Genomic DNA, 16,565 nt, shown 5'->3' with positions numbered 1-16,565 from the left:
TTGCCATCTACCAGTAGGCACAGATAAATAGTTCCACAGATGATTGACTAAAAACAAAATAGGAAGCATAGACACACAACTTTTTGATGAGAATTTAACCTATGCCACTACTGAATTTCATTTTAAAATGCAAAGAGACTGCACTCCCCTCTCTGCACATACAGTTCTCATTAGTGTGATGGGTTTTACACCTGTGCATCAGAACAGATTCTTTTTAATGATTATGTGCAAATGCAGAGCTTGATAAATGTTGCAATACTTAGCAACCATGGAAAATTCATGGATTTGTCTCTGTAAACAACTTTTTTTTCTAAACAAATTCCTGTTTTTCCTGTAGGTTGAGAAATTATCCATGAAAGGAAAAAGAAATAAGCATTCATTAGCCCAAGTTTGCTCATAGTGGAAAGTATGTTTGAAAGCCATCAATATTTGTTCCTCACTGTCTCTTGCGATTCCTGCTAAATCATCACCATCGAGAAAGAAAAAGGTTTAATAGCTTCCTCAAAGTCTTCCATCCCTTATGTTGTTGTGTTAACAAGACAGCGTTTCTTTCTTGTTTCTGTGGTGGCTCTTCCTTCCCTCATCTTCTGGATCATCCTGATCCAAGTATGAGGATACAGTTGATCTCACATCAATGACAACGCTTTTCCTGGACTAGCATACCTAAAGATGCTTGCCTTATAACTATACATTTAAGCAAGGAATGAAATAATCTAGGATATGCACGTAATTGAATTCAAGAGGAGGCCATTATAACAGAGGAGACTAAAAATTGCCTGCAATGACTCATCTAGGCAAACCTACCAGCAATAAAGCATTAGCTTTATGTCTGGGGGGAAAGAAAATCTTTGCCCTCCAGAGTATGTACACCATGGATGGGAAAACATGACGGTACTCTCCAAAAAGGAAAATTCTTGCCCACAGTGATGGGTCAAGATGTTTAGATAGTTCATGTAAAAATGGGGGAGACATTAAAGAAAAGTGGCAATCTCCTTCTGAAAATGGGAGACCGCTCCAGGAAAAAACAAAATGCACTTATAGGCAGTACCAGCAGAAGCTAGTCATAGTTACGAAACACAGGACTATTTAGTGGCTGTACTGTTCTCTTTGCTCCCTGTCTATAAAAAGTGCCTACTAAGCGTTTCTGTGACTGAGTGGGAGCTACTTTGGAATTACATTGTGGCCTCCAGACCTTTCTAGATGTTTTCCCATTAGCTAATGCCTACAGCAGGGTAAACCAGGTTGTATGCCCTGTTCCTGAACTGTCACCTTACAGGTATGTAGGGCTAAACTGCACTTCAGGTATCCGCCAAAGAGTCAAACCACTAATCTTTCTCTCTTGCTTTCTTGATGCCTGCATGTATATGCTTTATTTGTTAAATAAGTGTTTGAATTATCTCAGTGTAACAAGCGCTGCCTAACTCAGTCTAGCCAAAGCATTGTTTGCACATAAAACTATAAACTAATCTGGGTTTGGAAAAACAAAATAAAAGGAGTGGATCAAATTCCAGTGAAATGGGTTATTTGTTAATAATACCATATTTAGTTCTTCTATTTTTTTATGCTCTTCTAGTAGATAATCATATGGAAATGCTGGCTGCAGAGCTTTTTTTTTTCCTAGTTTAGAACAGAGTAGTGGTTCTTCTGGTGCAGATTTGGCAGAGGCTGCGAAGGATATCTGAATTTGCAGAATGTTTTAAAAAGAGTATAAAATTAAGAATTAAATAACTTGATAGTTTGATGGACTTTGGTAGTATTAAATTACCTCATTAGGTGCTTCATTTCTTGCAGTTTTAGCAGAGCAAGATAGTGCTGCGGCTCAGCAGTATGTTCGTCAGGGGTGTCCAACCGCGCTCCGGGCTGATCTGTGGGCTCTCATTCTGAACATTTCCAACCAGCCAGAGGTAAGGAGCTAAGTGAAAGCACAAACATACCAACACATCTTTTCTACTGCTCTTTTTCCAAAACAGAAATACTCTACTAAGTCATCACAGAAATTGATAGGCATTTTACAAGAAAAACACACACATTTACATGTACAAAAAATCTCAATGCTATGCTGAAGCGTTTAGGCACTTCACGAATTTTTAAACAGATACACAAACGACATACGAGCAGAGCAAAGCTACTCACTTGCTTTAACCAGCCAACTAGTTCCTGCTATTTTCCCTTATGGTGCTGACTTTTTCAGAAGGGACAAGATAAAAGACCTGTGAAGAGAATAGAAGCTGTCTTAACCTTGCTTTTTTTGTAACAAGACTTGCTGTTACTTTCCTGCCAATTCCAGCCTGTCATCATATGCATATACATATCTTAAAAATAGATTTATATTGAGCTTCCTATTTAATAGCTTCCTATTAAGCTCCTTGCTAAAACAGACAAACAAAAATATCGCAAAATGTTTTGAATGCATGTGTCATTCTGGCCCACACTCTTTTGCTGAAAGCTCTTCCATTTTATTTCCTTTCATCAGTTTTCTATTTTTCTTCTGTGGAGGTTGCTGTTCACTGGTTAGACTGAACCATGATTTATATATAATTGCAATCAACCTAATTCTTTACATTCAAATTAATAACATAGTTGAATTAAGGTATATGAAGCTAATAAATATTTTAATAAAGTAAGTTAATAGCGTTCCAGTCATGGTTCAGTGTGCTGCCTTTAAAAGGATTGCCTGAAATTCGTCTCTAAATTCATAGTGTCACTGTGGTGGGGCATCCTTTAGGAAGCTTTTGTTTGTTGTTTTTCTTTTGTAGAAATCTGTTCTCCATACTTCGAGTAAACTCACAGTCCTGTCTTATCACATCACTGAAGTCTGTTCTAAAGTGTGAATAAAGTAGTAGCAATTCATCCCATATCAAACTGTTCTGGTTTGCAAGTTCAATGGACTGTATAAATGATTAGGTTTTACTTGCTTTTTAAAATAATGACTTTAATGACTGTAACAGGAAAATCTGTATAAGCTCGTACCTTATGTAAAATGTAACTGAATTGCTAATTCAGGAAGGTTAATGTTAAGTACAAAACACTGGACCAATGATGTATTAAACTGTGCTTGTGTAGCTAAATTATGTCTTCAAATAGGAGTATTTTAAGAAAACTTATTTCTGCCTATTAATTGAGAGTGTGTTTTACTCTGTCTAGCAAAATATTTCTGCTTCCCTTCGTATCCCTTTCTTCCCTCGCTTCCTCACAGCCTCTCACAAGTATTCAAAAGAGTTTCAAGAGAATGAAAAGTAAAGGGATAAGAATAGGAAACTATTGGGTACTAGAATCCCTTTCTCACTTTAGAAGAGACTGGTAGTTGCTCTATTTAATACCATTTAAAACTGTTTTGAAGAAGAAGCTGGTGTCAAGGCAGCATGGGAGAAGAGAATTTGCAGCATGGATGGGGAGTCATTTAGAAAGGAGAACGTCCCAGTTTTGTCCCTTTTCTTGTTGTGCCATTAGTTGCGGGGATTTCTGATGCCTCATTTGTGTTCTGTCACAGCTGGGGTAAATTTTGTAAAAGTAAAGAATATTTTAATCCATTTTGTTGTTATGAAGCAATTATTAATATCGTTGCCATCATCTTGCCTTCTAATTAAAAGAAGACAAATTAGCTGGGATTGTTATTGATGACCTTAGCTTACTTAGCAGCAACAGGATGATCAGTATGCTGTCTAATGTCTTTCTCATGAAACCTAGCCCAGCTTCCAATATTCTGTGGACTAAAACCATATCTAGGCAGTTGTCTTCTCTCTTCATAAACATCCCTGGTTCTGAAACCAACTGGTCTTTAAAAGTAGCACCTGGAAAGCTGTCTGCAACACAGTTGGCTTCTCGATAAAATTCAGTAATTCCTCACACCACCATTTTTAAGATAAGAATGAAAACGCTGTATTGTGCAAAGTCACCAAAGCCTGCAAACCTGCCTGGCCTTCTGCTGAGTTGCAGATTAAAAAACTAAGGGTTAGATCTCATAGTAGAAAATTGAAAATAACCATGGTATTGGCTTTCAGGTCTGATTAAATATGAGCAATTTAAGTGCACAGTGTTTTTGCATATATGTAGCGTTGTAAGAGCTCAGATTGAGATAGGATCGCAAATGAATTGAGCTTCACAGATCTTGACTGTGTACATATGGTGTGTTGTGTATGTGACCTTTATTTTTTTCGCTCAGAAAAATGAAAAAAAAAATCCCGTGGTGGCTGTCTATACATAAACAGTATGATATTTGTCCTCATTTCAAATTAACAGTCTAAAAGTGTATTAATTCTAATAGATTTGTAAACATAGTAATTACCACACTTCAGTCCTGGAATGGAGCAAAGAACAGTTGGAATGTCTCCTAACCTCGCCCTACTTTTTTTTTTTTTTTTTTTGTTCTCTCCCATTATAATGCACTCTCCAAATTTCATCTTCCTTCCATTTGCTCTTTAAATCCTTCCTACAGACTTACCTCTTCTGAAGAGAAATCAGCAGCAAATATTATTTAAATCCTGTAATACACAAGCTGTTTTGTGGTGTTTGTAGAGACCCACTGAAGTCAAAATAGTTCCATGAAGTGGGAAGGACCTTTCGGATTGCTGGTTTAGTTTATAAATCATCCCAAATCCATCTAAAACAATTTGGAACTGTAGTATTCATTTGTTGGCACAATAGCAGAGAGCTATTTGGGGATTTAGGGATTGTGGGATGACAGCGTGACATTTTTTTTTTTCCCTTGCAAGCCCTTCCTAAGAAGAAAGGGATGTAATAAAAGCAGAGAAGTGTTTGTTTCTCTTCTTTTCCCACTGATTCAGCCTAGTGCATGTTCTGTAGACATTCAAAATAGTTGAAGTTTTAAAAAGCTGTCTGACTTATCTCTGTCTTTCGTGTGATCTTTGATATTTTTATCACTTTGGTGTTTTACAAGTTTAAACTATCTAGAGATTCCTACTAGATTAGATGGTAAATTCTGACAGCACTTCACTAATGCTGGAAGTTGCGACAAAACCTGTTCCTGAAGAAGTATGTAAAAGCAGAAAGGTTTTTTTTTTTTTTTTTTAAAAAAAAAAAAGAACATTGGAAAGATTCTGGGTCAGAGAAACTAAAAGACTGAAAGATTCAAATTCAAATAGTTTGTCTGAATTAGTTACTTCAATCATTAATTTTCTAAAATATGAATAAACAGAAGGGTATGTCATTCTGTTAAGACTGAAATACCTACTTGTTCCTTACAAATTAAGCTTGAATAAACAGTGATGTGGTGCTACGTCAGTTATGCAATAGGCTTTTCAGCTGAATGTCTATTTGTAATTTTTCTTGACTTTTATTAGCAGTTTGCTTCCTCAGTTTAAATAACTGGGGAAAACTAATAACTCAATTGTAAATTTAACTTTTTTTTTTCTTGCACTGAAAATAACAGTATTTTTCATTTTAGGATATCTTGTATTATGAACAGCTTAAATCAAATGTGATTCAGCACAACCTTTTAGTGGACAGCCTGATTTATAAAGTAAGTAATTCATTAAACAGTGATTAAGTGATTATGTATGCATCACAACAATGTGTGTCTTTGTGTGTGTATGTGTATATGGGTGTATGTATATATTTAACAAAGAAAATGTTAAGTTCTTGGGTTCTAAGCACTATAGGAATAATTAGTGTGAATTCACTATTGTAAATTCAGTCCTTGTGCAAAATCCTCCGAAGACCCTTTTCTGTAGGGTTGGACCCTAGCTCCAGTGCAAGACATTTGTTTGAACTGAACTGCGGAGCAGTAAGGAAACGATTCTTTAGAAGGAATATCCTCCTGTGGAAGGAAGAAGACATTAGGGGCCAAAGGTTTTCTCTTCTATGAGAGTCTGAAGAGATGTCTTTCAGCTTCAAACTACTTCAGCTATACCTCTTTATTTTTAATTTCAGGATGTCAAGCTAACAGCAAGCAATGATGACTATTATTTTGTATTTGAGGATTATTTATATCAGGTATGTAGTCGGCTATAAATTTTTCCTTGGGAAACTTTTCCTTAGAAAAGCTAGGAAGTATATTTCTCTGGGATAACACAATCTTTAGAGTGAGGACCACCTTTGTGCTTCATGCGTGGACACATGAATAGAGTGGAACTCTTGAGAGGTGCATCTATGTTTGCTGCATTACCTATGCCTTTTTTCCTTCTGAACATAAATACTGTAAGTTAATAAAATACCTTTAGAGACATGAAGCAAGGTGGGCTTCTAGAACTCCTCCTTTGAAGGTTCCTGTGCTGCGTCTTTTCAGTGTAGTGAGCCAGAAAACATGAATCCAGCTGTATTCTTCCTCTTTCAGTTTTACAGCAGTAAAATACTGACAGAAGCTGTGATATAGAATGAAAGTAAGACTTGACAAACATATTCGCATTCCAGATTAAAAATAGGAATACTGCTTGACAGTGTCTACTACAATAAAGTGAAGGGTATTTTATGGCATATATTTAAATTGAAAGCATTGATTCTGATTATGCTAATGATGTGTATGGTTACTTCCAGCATTCTCTGCATTCTAAAGCTGCTGCTGGCAACAGGCAAACAAGCTGATTTGTACAGAATTATCTTGTTTGCTGCCCATTAGATGCCATTAAATAGAAGGAGATTACATTTATGAATGTCCTAATGTGTAGCTGATTGCAGTGTCAACATAATGTCATGCAGCAAACTTAACATTTTCACAGTGCTTTCAATTTCGTTATTCACACCTAACCAGACTAGGGTATTTTTGGGGTTGTTTGTTTCTTTTAGAGTTTTTTGTGAAACTCTCTTGCCAGTAATCTAGAGGATAAACTAAGCAAAAAACAAAAAACAACATTTATTTGCGGGGGATGAAGGGAAGAAGCTTTCTTTTTTTCTTTTTTTCTTTTTTCCCCTCCTTAGTATCATTCCTTGTGTGCCTTATTTTTCTTTTTGATTTTTCCAGTTATCCAATAGTTTGCCAAACATTTGTATACTTAAAAAGGGGGTTATATCATTTTCTTTAGCATTATCCTTTTTGCAAATAAAAGGAAGAGTTCATATAAGGTCAGTGCAGATACTTTCATGTTACATCCTGCATAACGAATGCATACGAAGAGCCTCACCCAATGGTTTTTACACAGAGTCATAATTTATGTTTGAGCTGTAGTCTGCTTCTTACAGAGATACCTAGTCTTAATTTAAAGCCTTCCAGACACCAGTACTGGATGCAGTATTTTTTAGAAAGGGGATCTTGTATTACAGTTACATTCTTTCCCCTTTGAGAGAAAATAATTTATGCCCTTTTTAAATTAGTATATGTTAACTGAGGTAAGAGATGCAGAGTATTATGTTTGCCTGTGTATTGTTCTTGTCAGTTATATTTTGGCAGCTGTGAAAATGATCGTCTTGCATAAAAAAATATTTACCTTAAACTGTTCAAGATAAGAATCTATTTATTTTTAAAAATATGTTTGTATCTAAGAAGTAGTTTTAAGATTTCCTTTAAAAAAGGAAAATGTCTCAAAATATTCCAAAAAATTAACGAGCGGTGTTCACATATCACAATTTTTCTCTCATGTTTCCTTGACAAATGCAGACATCTGAGCTATGTTTGCAATAATTATTTGAAGGATATTTTTCATTTTATTAACAAGAAAATATGTAGTGAAACAACGTTTAAAGCCCTTCAACAATTTACACCTTGGGTATAGTTGAAAACCCTGTACTAAAATTTGCAGAAGAGCGAGTTGTGCAGAGGCAACAGCGTGTCTTCTTACTGTGTTGTTTGTGCCCTCTTGTGTGCGCTCCTGGTGGCACAGTCTTTCATTGGGTGAAAACATTAGAGTGTTCAGAGTATGAAACTAATTATTACCATCATATATATACTGTAATACAGCTGTATGTAAGATTACATTATTTTTGTTTTTATAAGAATGCTTTTAATACTTAATTTTATATGGAATTGCTGTGAATACAAGATTGTTGCTTTATAGAAGTAAACAAATACAAATATATATTACAGCACACCAAATTGTTGCAAAACACAAAATGCATTTCAGAACTTATGATTGCAGGATGAACGTTCTGATCTGTCATTTTTGAAAGAACTTGGTGTAGTGCAAGCACTTTGTAAAGCCTCTGGGAATGCGTGAGAATTTAAGGGCCAGCTTTTAGGTCTGCATAATTACTAGAATATACATTCTTCATTTGTTTATTCATCTACCAGGATTTCCATCAGCCTTAGGGAATGAATAGGCAAATGAACAGTCCGAATAGCAGCTGCATGTAAATTCACACACAGAGGTAGAGAGGAGGGTTGGAGAACATGGACATTATACTGACAACAAATGAACGTGAAGATAAAATAGTAGCAGCCAGCTCAGAAATTTGAAGTGGGAGGAATCAATCAAGTTCCGGAGCTGTTCACATCTAATAGGTGCCAGTCAAGCCAGGTGCTTGTGTCTGTGCTCAGCACCGTTTCATTAATCCACTATGTCAGCTGCTGTTTGTGTGCCCTTTTCTGCAGGTGTTGCTCTGCTTTTCCCGAGACACCTCTGTGCTGGAGCACTTCGCCTACAGCAGCGCCACGCCGCCTAAATCATACATACGAGGTAAAGGGGCTTCTTCTAAAAAGGAATGTATGGATTTCCACTGCTGGCTGCTATAACTGGTATATGAATTTCCTTTATGTTCATGACGTGGTAGGCTACACAAAATAACAGGAGTAACAAAGTGGTTTATTCAGTTGCCATGTGCACAGACTATCCTCACAGATTGCATGAAGGCCAGGCTATCATGATGTTCTTTTTCTGTAGTTTTCTGTCTCTATTTTATTTTTTGTTTATCCGTTTTTTTGTTTGCTTGTTTTCCAAATAAATCAAAAATAGAATATTGACAATACAGCATAATACTGACAGCAATGGAGAACATCATGGATCATCAGCCTCCCATACTGAGGCTGCCTTTTAATTTTATATCTGTCTTTTTGCATCGCCTGCATGCTTTTAGACAACAATAAATGTCAAGAATGTCACTAGGTATAATTTTTATATTGACACTCAAAACAAATTTTATATTTTTAATGTATATCTTCACACCATTAAACAGTTTGATTCTATTTTAATTGTGGTTTGATGATTCACAGGAAAACTTGGAATAGAAGAATATGCTGTTTTTTATCCACCAAGTGGTAAGAATTACACTATTGCCTCCTCTAGTGGTAGATTGGAGAGATGCAGGATATTTTTTTTTGTTCTTTTTCCCCCACATACACACACTGACTTTTTTTCCTCTTACAGATTATGTTTCACTGTTTTTCTACCAAATTTGTTAATTTAAGGTAGTAAACTGGGCTTTTGATTTAGGTTGTTTTTGCTGCTCCAAAACCACATTCAGCCTAGTGTTAATAGCTACATATGGAGTTTGTCTGGGCGTGTGGGAAGGAGAGGAGAAACAACTTCTGGTGCAGCAGCTTCTATTCTGCTCGTATATCATCACTTAAAGGAGCTGAACGATACGTGTTGAAACCGTCTGACCCCCTGCTTTTCAGTGTTTTGCAAACTGCTTCTCTTTTCCTTTTGACATTTGCATTCATTTTTGGATTCTAACATAACTAAGTGTATTTAATTTTAAGTTAATGCCGTTTACCTTGCTGCTACTTCAGTTGCTAAAATTATTTTGTGTTTTTATTTTGACCTTGGCCGCCTCTGTGTACTCAATCCTTCCCCTGCTCTTGCATGGCACTGAAAGTTCAAGCTTTTTGCTCTTGAAAAGAGCAAAATCTTAAATCAGTATCTGTGACCTTGTCTCCTGGGTGTTCCCTTTCTAGCAGGGTCAGCCACACACATGCGCTCGCTCCCCAGCTCCTTGCACTTTCTCCTTGCAGCTTTGTAATGATGAAGCATTTTCCCCGTGACCTTTTGCCAGAACAGCTCCCTCTGGTCCATCCTGCATGAAAATTAATGAATGGGAACTCAGATCCTTTGAAAAAGGAGAGAACTGCCGTGGTCCAGCTGCCAAGTCCTCTAAATGTTTTATCTGAGTACTCCGTGAATTACTAGAGGTCGCGGCCTCCTTTTTTTCCTGCACCCTTCTTGTCAGCGCATGGTATTTTCCGCTTACCCTTTATCTGCAACGAGGTTCTGGTTTCAGCAAGGCTTACAGGGCTGTGTGGAGCTGTGCTGGGCTCTTGTAGGAACTGCAGCATGTGCTCAAACACAGTCGTGTTGAAGTACGCGATACGAGTCCTGTACTTAAATATTTGCAAGATCAAGACCTGAGACCGCAGGTGCAGTAACACAGGAAATGTTTTATACCTGTGGTGTGCAGAATGCAATTTAGAAATTTGGCGAAAAACATACATTTTGCATGGTTAAATAGAAATATGAGAGAAAAAACAAAGCGATTTTGTTCTTTCTTTTTAATAGGTGTAATTCCTTTCCATGGCTTTTCCATGTATGGTAAGTGTGACTTAAATATAAACTTCAAAGTAATAACTCAGGATTTCTTTTTACCATGTTTCAGTTTAAAACTATATATACTTTTTGCAACTTTTAAACTTTTGTGTGCTTTCTTTTTCTATTAAGATTGCTGTAGATGACTTTTTAAAAATTCCAGCCTGTTTCTGTTTATATTATCACTTGCCATCGTGAAGGAGGTCCTTCTCTGGGAGTTAAGAGCTGAGCAAGGGGCTCCAGGCCCGCTGCATTTTGAGGTACCTGCATAGAGGGAGTCCGCAGTGCCAGCTCCTGTCCTGTGCCTTCAGGCTGGCTGTGAAAGGCACTATGTGCACGTGAAGTCTGTGAAAGGCTTGTTGCTCTATCCACCTCACTGGAGTAGGTGCCAAGGGAATCGCAGATGATAGTGGTTGCTGTGCCACTGCAAAGGTGGAAGCTTAAGCAATGACAGGATTTCTAGGAACAGAGCAGAAAATACACCACTTCTAGCTGCCTTATCACTGCTGAGTGCAAACTTGGTGAATGCAAACACATTTCTTACAGCTTTCCATTTTATTGAAAATATTTGTGGTGTCACAGGGCAGTGGGATTTCAGGATGGTATTTAAAATGCTATGGTTCACTAATAATAAAGTTTAATGATCACACGCTCCTGTTTGATCCTTGAAAGGTCAGGAGTCATTTAAATATGAAATCCAAATTTGAACCCTTTAGGGAATCTGAGTCTTTGAAGTGATGATCAGCTTGATTGCAAGCTCTTCCTTAAGTGTTTGGAAGGAAGGAGACCAAGAGTCCTTCACTTTTCGTGTGTGACTGGAGCTTCACTTTCAACAAGTGCTTTACAGAATGTTTGGATTTTACCCTGCCTTTTGGAGCAGCAGCTCCCAGCTGGACATGAGCTTCTTCCCACCTTCCTTTCCCTTCCTCCCCATCAGGGCACGGGCTGTCCTGGTGAGAGGGGCAGGGAGGCTGGGAAGCCGGGAGGGAAGCTCCGGTGCCCCCCACGCTGCCGTACGGTGCCAGGGACCAGGCAGGGCAGCTCGTGGCCTCCAGCCTGTGCTGCCAGGGGAGGAGGTACCCGGGCCCGACGGGACCCTCCTCGTCACGTTTGCCTGCAAACACGTGGCTTCTCAAGATGCCTTGCAGGCCTCTTCCCACAGCCCCTTGGCCCTTCTGCACATGCACACCCTGCTGGCTCCTCCACCTCCACTTGCATTCCTTATACATAAACACTAGCAACACTCTTCACTTTTTCACACCTGCATATTGTCAGCTATATTGAAAGCCTTCTAAGTTGTAACCTACAAAACGCTTGTGTTTTTCAGATCTTAGAACAAATAAAAAGTTCTCTGTCAATCAGTCACACTCATGTGATGTCATTGTGGCATCCCAAAGCAGTTTTTTAATGTATTTCAATTTTCACAACACGTACTTTCAAACAAAATTACAATTATTTGTGTCCTACAAATGGGGAACCAGGTTGGAGAGGGTTGAATCCCAAACTTGCATTACTCAACTTGCCATTGCCCAGTGACACTGTCCTCAGAACTGGTCCCTTAGGCTGAGGAGGCCAGTGCCATAGGCAGCCGGCTCGAGTTGGCTTCATTTCTTTAAATGCATCAAGTTATTGCCTAGAATGTGTCGTTCTCTTTGTTTAACTTTAAATGACAGAAGCTGATATAAATCATCTCTTTCTAAATACTTGGTTAGTTATTTTGCTGATCGTGCCGCTACAAATTGCTTTTTTTTCCTCCTACTTCACTTAAGCATTGAACTCTTTCAGTAATGTACAGTGTTGAGTCAATTGAATTCTTTAATCCTCGCAGTGGCTCCACTTTGTTTTCTGTACCACGAACCTTCCAAGCTGTATCAGATGTTCCGTGAGATGTATGTGCGCTTCTTCTTCAGGCTCCATTCCATCTCTTCTCATCCCTCTGTAAGTTCTTGGAGAATTAAAACCCACTCACTTGATACTCTGTTTGCTGTGGAATGATAATACATAGAGATGTGGTTTTCCTTTTCTATATGACTGAAATACGTGGTTTTAAATATAATATTTCAAACGACCTTAGAGAGAATATTAAGTAACTTCAGTTTGGATAGTTTAGCTTTCTACCTCAGTGTTGGTCTTTCTTTGCCTATAGAATATTGTGGACTTTAAAATAATGCAATTTTGATTTTATGAGGATTTTTGTTTTGTTTTGTTCTGTTTCGAGTGTCTTTTGTGTAATACACTTCTCAATTCAAGACATCACTTAAGTGCATACTTAATGCTATTTTAATCAGTGACATGTAAGGACACACTTAAGTGCTCTGGGGCTGTAATCTGCTGTGTAGTTTCAGTAATCTCAGATTAATTCCTCTTTCTTTAACTCATGTGTCTTTGTGTGCACATGCTTTGAGTCATTAGTGGCAGGGAAGCAGATCAGACAGGAATCATTTTCTTGGTAATTTATATATATATATATATATATATATATGTATATATATGATTTTTTTTTAATTTTAACTTGTTTTTTAACAGGTAGTTATACCTGTTGCTGTTTGTCTTTAGTTGTCGGATACAAATTATTTCTCACGTGCTCAGTTTTTTAGCTTATATGCAGGGCAACTGATGTGCTTCCTTAGAGTGGATATATTTCAAGTCATATTGCAATTAAGTATATTGTAATAAGCCACTAGGTACTCAGACAAATCCCATGAGTAATTTAGGGCTGAAAGGGACCATCACAACCGAGGATGTTGCTGACACACATGTGTCATTGTAGGATCAAGGCCCTGGTGGCTGAAGATGCATTTAGAGTTGCTCCGGGCCCTATCCGCCTTGCCTGTATATTACATCATTGATAATTTTATTGCTTCAATTAAGAATACATGAATGTCGTGTGCATACTGTTTTCTGAGATTTTACAGTCTTAATAGTATTTGTATTGAGGATATGGTCGTGTTTTATTAGGGCATTGTGTCCTTATGTTTGCTGTTTGAGACTCTTCTACAAACCCATCTGCCCCAGCTGTTCTATCACCTTCGAGAAATTGGGGCTCAGCCGTAAGTACCTGCTGCTGCCTTGCTACTCAAGTTGCACCTTAACTCTGCTGCAAATGCCCCTTTGTAGCATTTTAATTTAAAACGTGATATTTTTTTCAGAAGTGCAAACATTGATGTGCCATTTTTTCCTTGAAAGTCAGTTGACGTCCTGTGTCTAACCTGCAGAGACGTGCTGCGTGCCGGTTGCATGGGGAAGGAGAGTTGTTCTTTGTGTTTGTGCTATACTCTTTGGCTAAATTTCAGTAATCCGTGTCAGATCTGATGGACCTTGTCCAAAAAAACGTTGCTTACCTCCTAAGAGACAGAAAACTCTTCTCTCTTCCTTTTTTACACTGTTTTCAGCAGAAGGTCTGGTATAGAGGAAGGAGAGAGCAAGAGTGTCATTCTCTGTAGTGCGTTGATGGCCCTCAGTGCCATGGCATGGCGTGTAACAGAATCGGAAATTTTTACTGAATAATAATTGATTTTCATAGAAAGAGCATGAAAGCAGAAATGCGTGAAACGTTTGGGCTGGTAATAATCCCTCCAGTGTGATTGTTTGCTCAAAATCAGTTTATGCAACTAGAGCTTTATCAAAGGAGATGGAGAACAGCAAGAGAAGATGGCTATTCCCACTGGGGGAGCAATGCAAAAATATAGTAAAAGATTTTCACTTAATAGAATGTTCTAAAGTATCTGTGTAATCATGTTGAGGGAGAGAAATATAACGATTATTATTTATCACTTGTTTGCAGGCTACGAATTTCATTTAAGTGGATGGTTCGAGCATTTTCGGGTTATTTAGCTACAGACCAGCTCCTGCTATTGTGGGACAGGATCCTAGGATACAACTCGCTAGAAATTCTTGCTGGTAATGAAATTGCTTTTACAAAAGATGTTAAATCCAGATGGATATAAGGCAGCTTAAAATATATTTTGTGAAAAGGAGAAAATTTAGTTGGACTTTGGATGTTGAAAACAGATAGCAGAGATAGATAAATAAATGTTAGATAAATAAAACTGCATCTAGACTGCATGTATACTGCATCTCTAACAAAATATATGAAGTAATTTTTAATAATATTTGTTCTTTGTTGTTACTGTTTGCGGCAATAGCACTCCAAAAATGCTAAGCACTCTCTGATCAGAATATAGGATGTTCTCCCAATGTGCACACTTTGTGGCATTAGATAGTATAAAATAAATGACATTCTCATTTCGTGTTTTATACTGTTCATAACTGAAATACTATTAAAATGCTACTTATATAACTGCAAAATAAAGGCTCAAAATAAAGGCATTTCAAATCACCTTGCCCTTTAGTGATTAGTAATCACCTTTAGTGATTAGCTAAAAGATAATCACTAAAAACACATTAAAAACTGCAATGATAATGACTAAAAAGTCATCAGTAATGATTAGAAGGTCATTAAATACTAGGCAAGACAAACATTTTCACTCAGACTTTTCAAGAGGGATCCACTGTTGTTCCTGCCTTTCCTAAAGGGCAGCCAAAGAAACTCAACCACTGACATCCATTCAATATTAATCCTCAAGCTCCAGACACTCGCGGTGAGGGGTGGCGTGGCCGTTGCGGCAGCACCTGCGCGCGGCCGCGCGTCCCGGCGCGCGGGCTCTGACTGTGGCGCTTCTTGCAGTGCTGGCGGCCGCCGTGTTCGCCTTCCGCGCCGTGAACCTCATGGAGGTGACGTCGCTGGCCGCGGCCGAGGTGAGCGCAGCTCAAACCCGCGGGGAGAGCACGGCTTCTCCGGGGTGTATGGGTGTAAAGGGTTATGTTGCTTACAGAAGCTCAGTGCTGCCAAGGCACTTTGTACATTTTTTTTTTTCAAGGTGCTTCAATGTGTAATGCTTAATGTTTGTGGGGTATATCGTTTTGAAAATGGTGGGGCGATTTGTGCCTTTCTTGCCAGTACTTTTTTTTTTTTTTTTTTTGGTATTATAAAGATTTTACAGGAATACTTTTATCTGTATTGTACCTAAAATTTTGCTGTGAGGTGAAGAGAATAAATTGATTAAGATGAAGATAATTTTGGTTTATATCTAGTAATTTGTTGAAATATATATTTTTTTCAAAATACGATGATATATATTTCTTCAAACATTGAAGGCTTGTGATGAATTTTTTTTTTTTAACCCCTAAAGCATGCTTTCATCAGAAGAGCTAGACTATTTGAGTCAGTGCATTGGACCTACTTCACAAGTACTAGCCAAGCCACAGGATAAGGATTCTTAATTCCCAATTATATTTAGAAGCAAGTTGAAATGCTAGACCTCTTACACATGCATGATGCCATGTATATTTGAAGAAAGTCTAAAGGCTACAATAAAGTTGCTTGGTTTATATACCTAGATATATATTCCTCTTAGAAACTTGAAAATACAAAATAAGACAAGAGAAACTTCTTCATGCTAGCACAAAACAGCACAATTTGTATCCAGACAGATCCAAAGAGCCTAATTATTGTTCGTGTTGTAGGCTGCATTTGAATATTTTTCGTACTTTAGCTGTTTTGAAGAAATTTGATTCAAATGTCAGGTTTAACAAGGCTTTTTGGTTTTTCCCTCAGGCTGTGCTCGCTGACCTTTCGACCCTGAAGGTTATGCCGCTGCTTCAAATCTTCCTGTTTGCGACTGTCACCTGATCCACTTCCACCCTACTCATTGGGCACCTCCAGTCTCTCTGGAAGCCGGTGTTCAGCTGTGCGGTGGCTGCACAAAGCCAGGGCGACGCTGTGTGTATAGTACTCGTTTAGAGATCATGACCTGAATGCAATTTTGTAGCTCAAAGCAGTAACTTTGCACACCAGTTTGTGCTCCGCATGCTTCTGAATTTCACCGTGAGAGCAGTGGGTGTTACTTGTACAAGAAGAACCGTTTCCTGCGTGAATGAGCAATGTGAATCAGTGTCTGACTGCATGTAATACTGAATTAAATAAAGGTAACGTAACTTTTGATCTGAGCGTTTCATGTTTGAGTGTCTGTTAATGTCAAATTTGTAAAAACTCTCCCATTAAATTACTTTTGCAAGCTTACATTGTAGATGATATCATCTCAAGTTGAGTAAAATGAGAAAGTAATAACACCTTAATTAACAAGATTTTTTTTCTCA

The 16,565-nt window shown here is 37.9% G+C and overlaps 1 protein-coding gene across 1 annotated transcript in view; it reads left to right on the top strand.

Annotated features, from left to right (window-relative positions):
- Nucleotides 1-16,137, top strand: part of TBC1D19 (TBC1 domain family member 19) — a 35,912-nt gene extending 19,775 nt beyond the window's left edge. The window contains exons 11-21 of the mRNA XM_088539932.1: nucleotides 1,792-1,904; nucleotides 5,405-5,479; nucleotides 5,890-5,952; nucleotides 8,480-8,564; nucleotides 9,098-9,142; nucleotides 10,380-10,412; nucleotides 12,235-12,344; nucleotides 13,365-13,456; nucleotides 14,191-14,306; nucleotides 15,094-15,164; nucleotides 16,024-16,137. Coding sequence (XP_088396058.1) covers nucleotides 1,792-1,904; nucleotides 5,405-5,479; nucleotides 5,890-5,952; nucleotides 8,480-8,564; nucleotides 9,098-9,142; nucleotides 10,380-10,412; nucleotides 12,235-12,344; nucleotides 13,365-13,456; nucleotides 14,191-14,306; nucleotides 15,094-15,164; nucleotides 16,024-16,098 — 878 coding nt within the window. The 3' untranslated portion in view covers nucleotides 16,099-16,137. The remainder of the gene's footprint in view (nucleotides 1-1,791; nucleotides 1,905-5,404; nucleotides 5,480-5,889; nucleotides 5,953-8,479; nucleotides 8,565-9,097; nucleotides 9,143-10,379; nucleotides 10,413-12,234; nucleotides 12,345-13,364; nucleotides 13,457-14,190; nucleotides 14,307-15,093; nucleotides 15,165-16,023) is intronic.
- The last annotated feature ends 428 nt before the right edge of the window (nucleotides 16,138-16,565 follow it).

The sequence above is a fragment of the Tinamus guttatus genome, unplaced genomic scaffold, assembly GCF_059628265.1.
Source record: "Tinamus guttatus ecotype Peru unplaced genomic scaffold, ASM5962826v1 Tinamus_guttatus_pri_ptg000052l, whole genome shotgun sequence".
Taxonomy (NCBI): domain Eukaryota; kingdom Metazoa; phylum Chordata; class Aves; order Tinamiformes; family Tinamidae; genus Tinamus; species Tinamus guttatus.
This window is presented reverse-complemented; position numbering and strand designations above follow the sequence as displayed.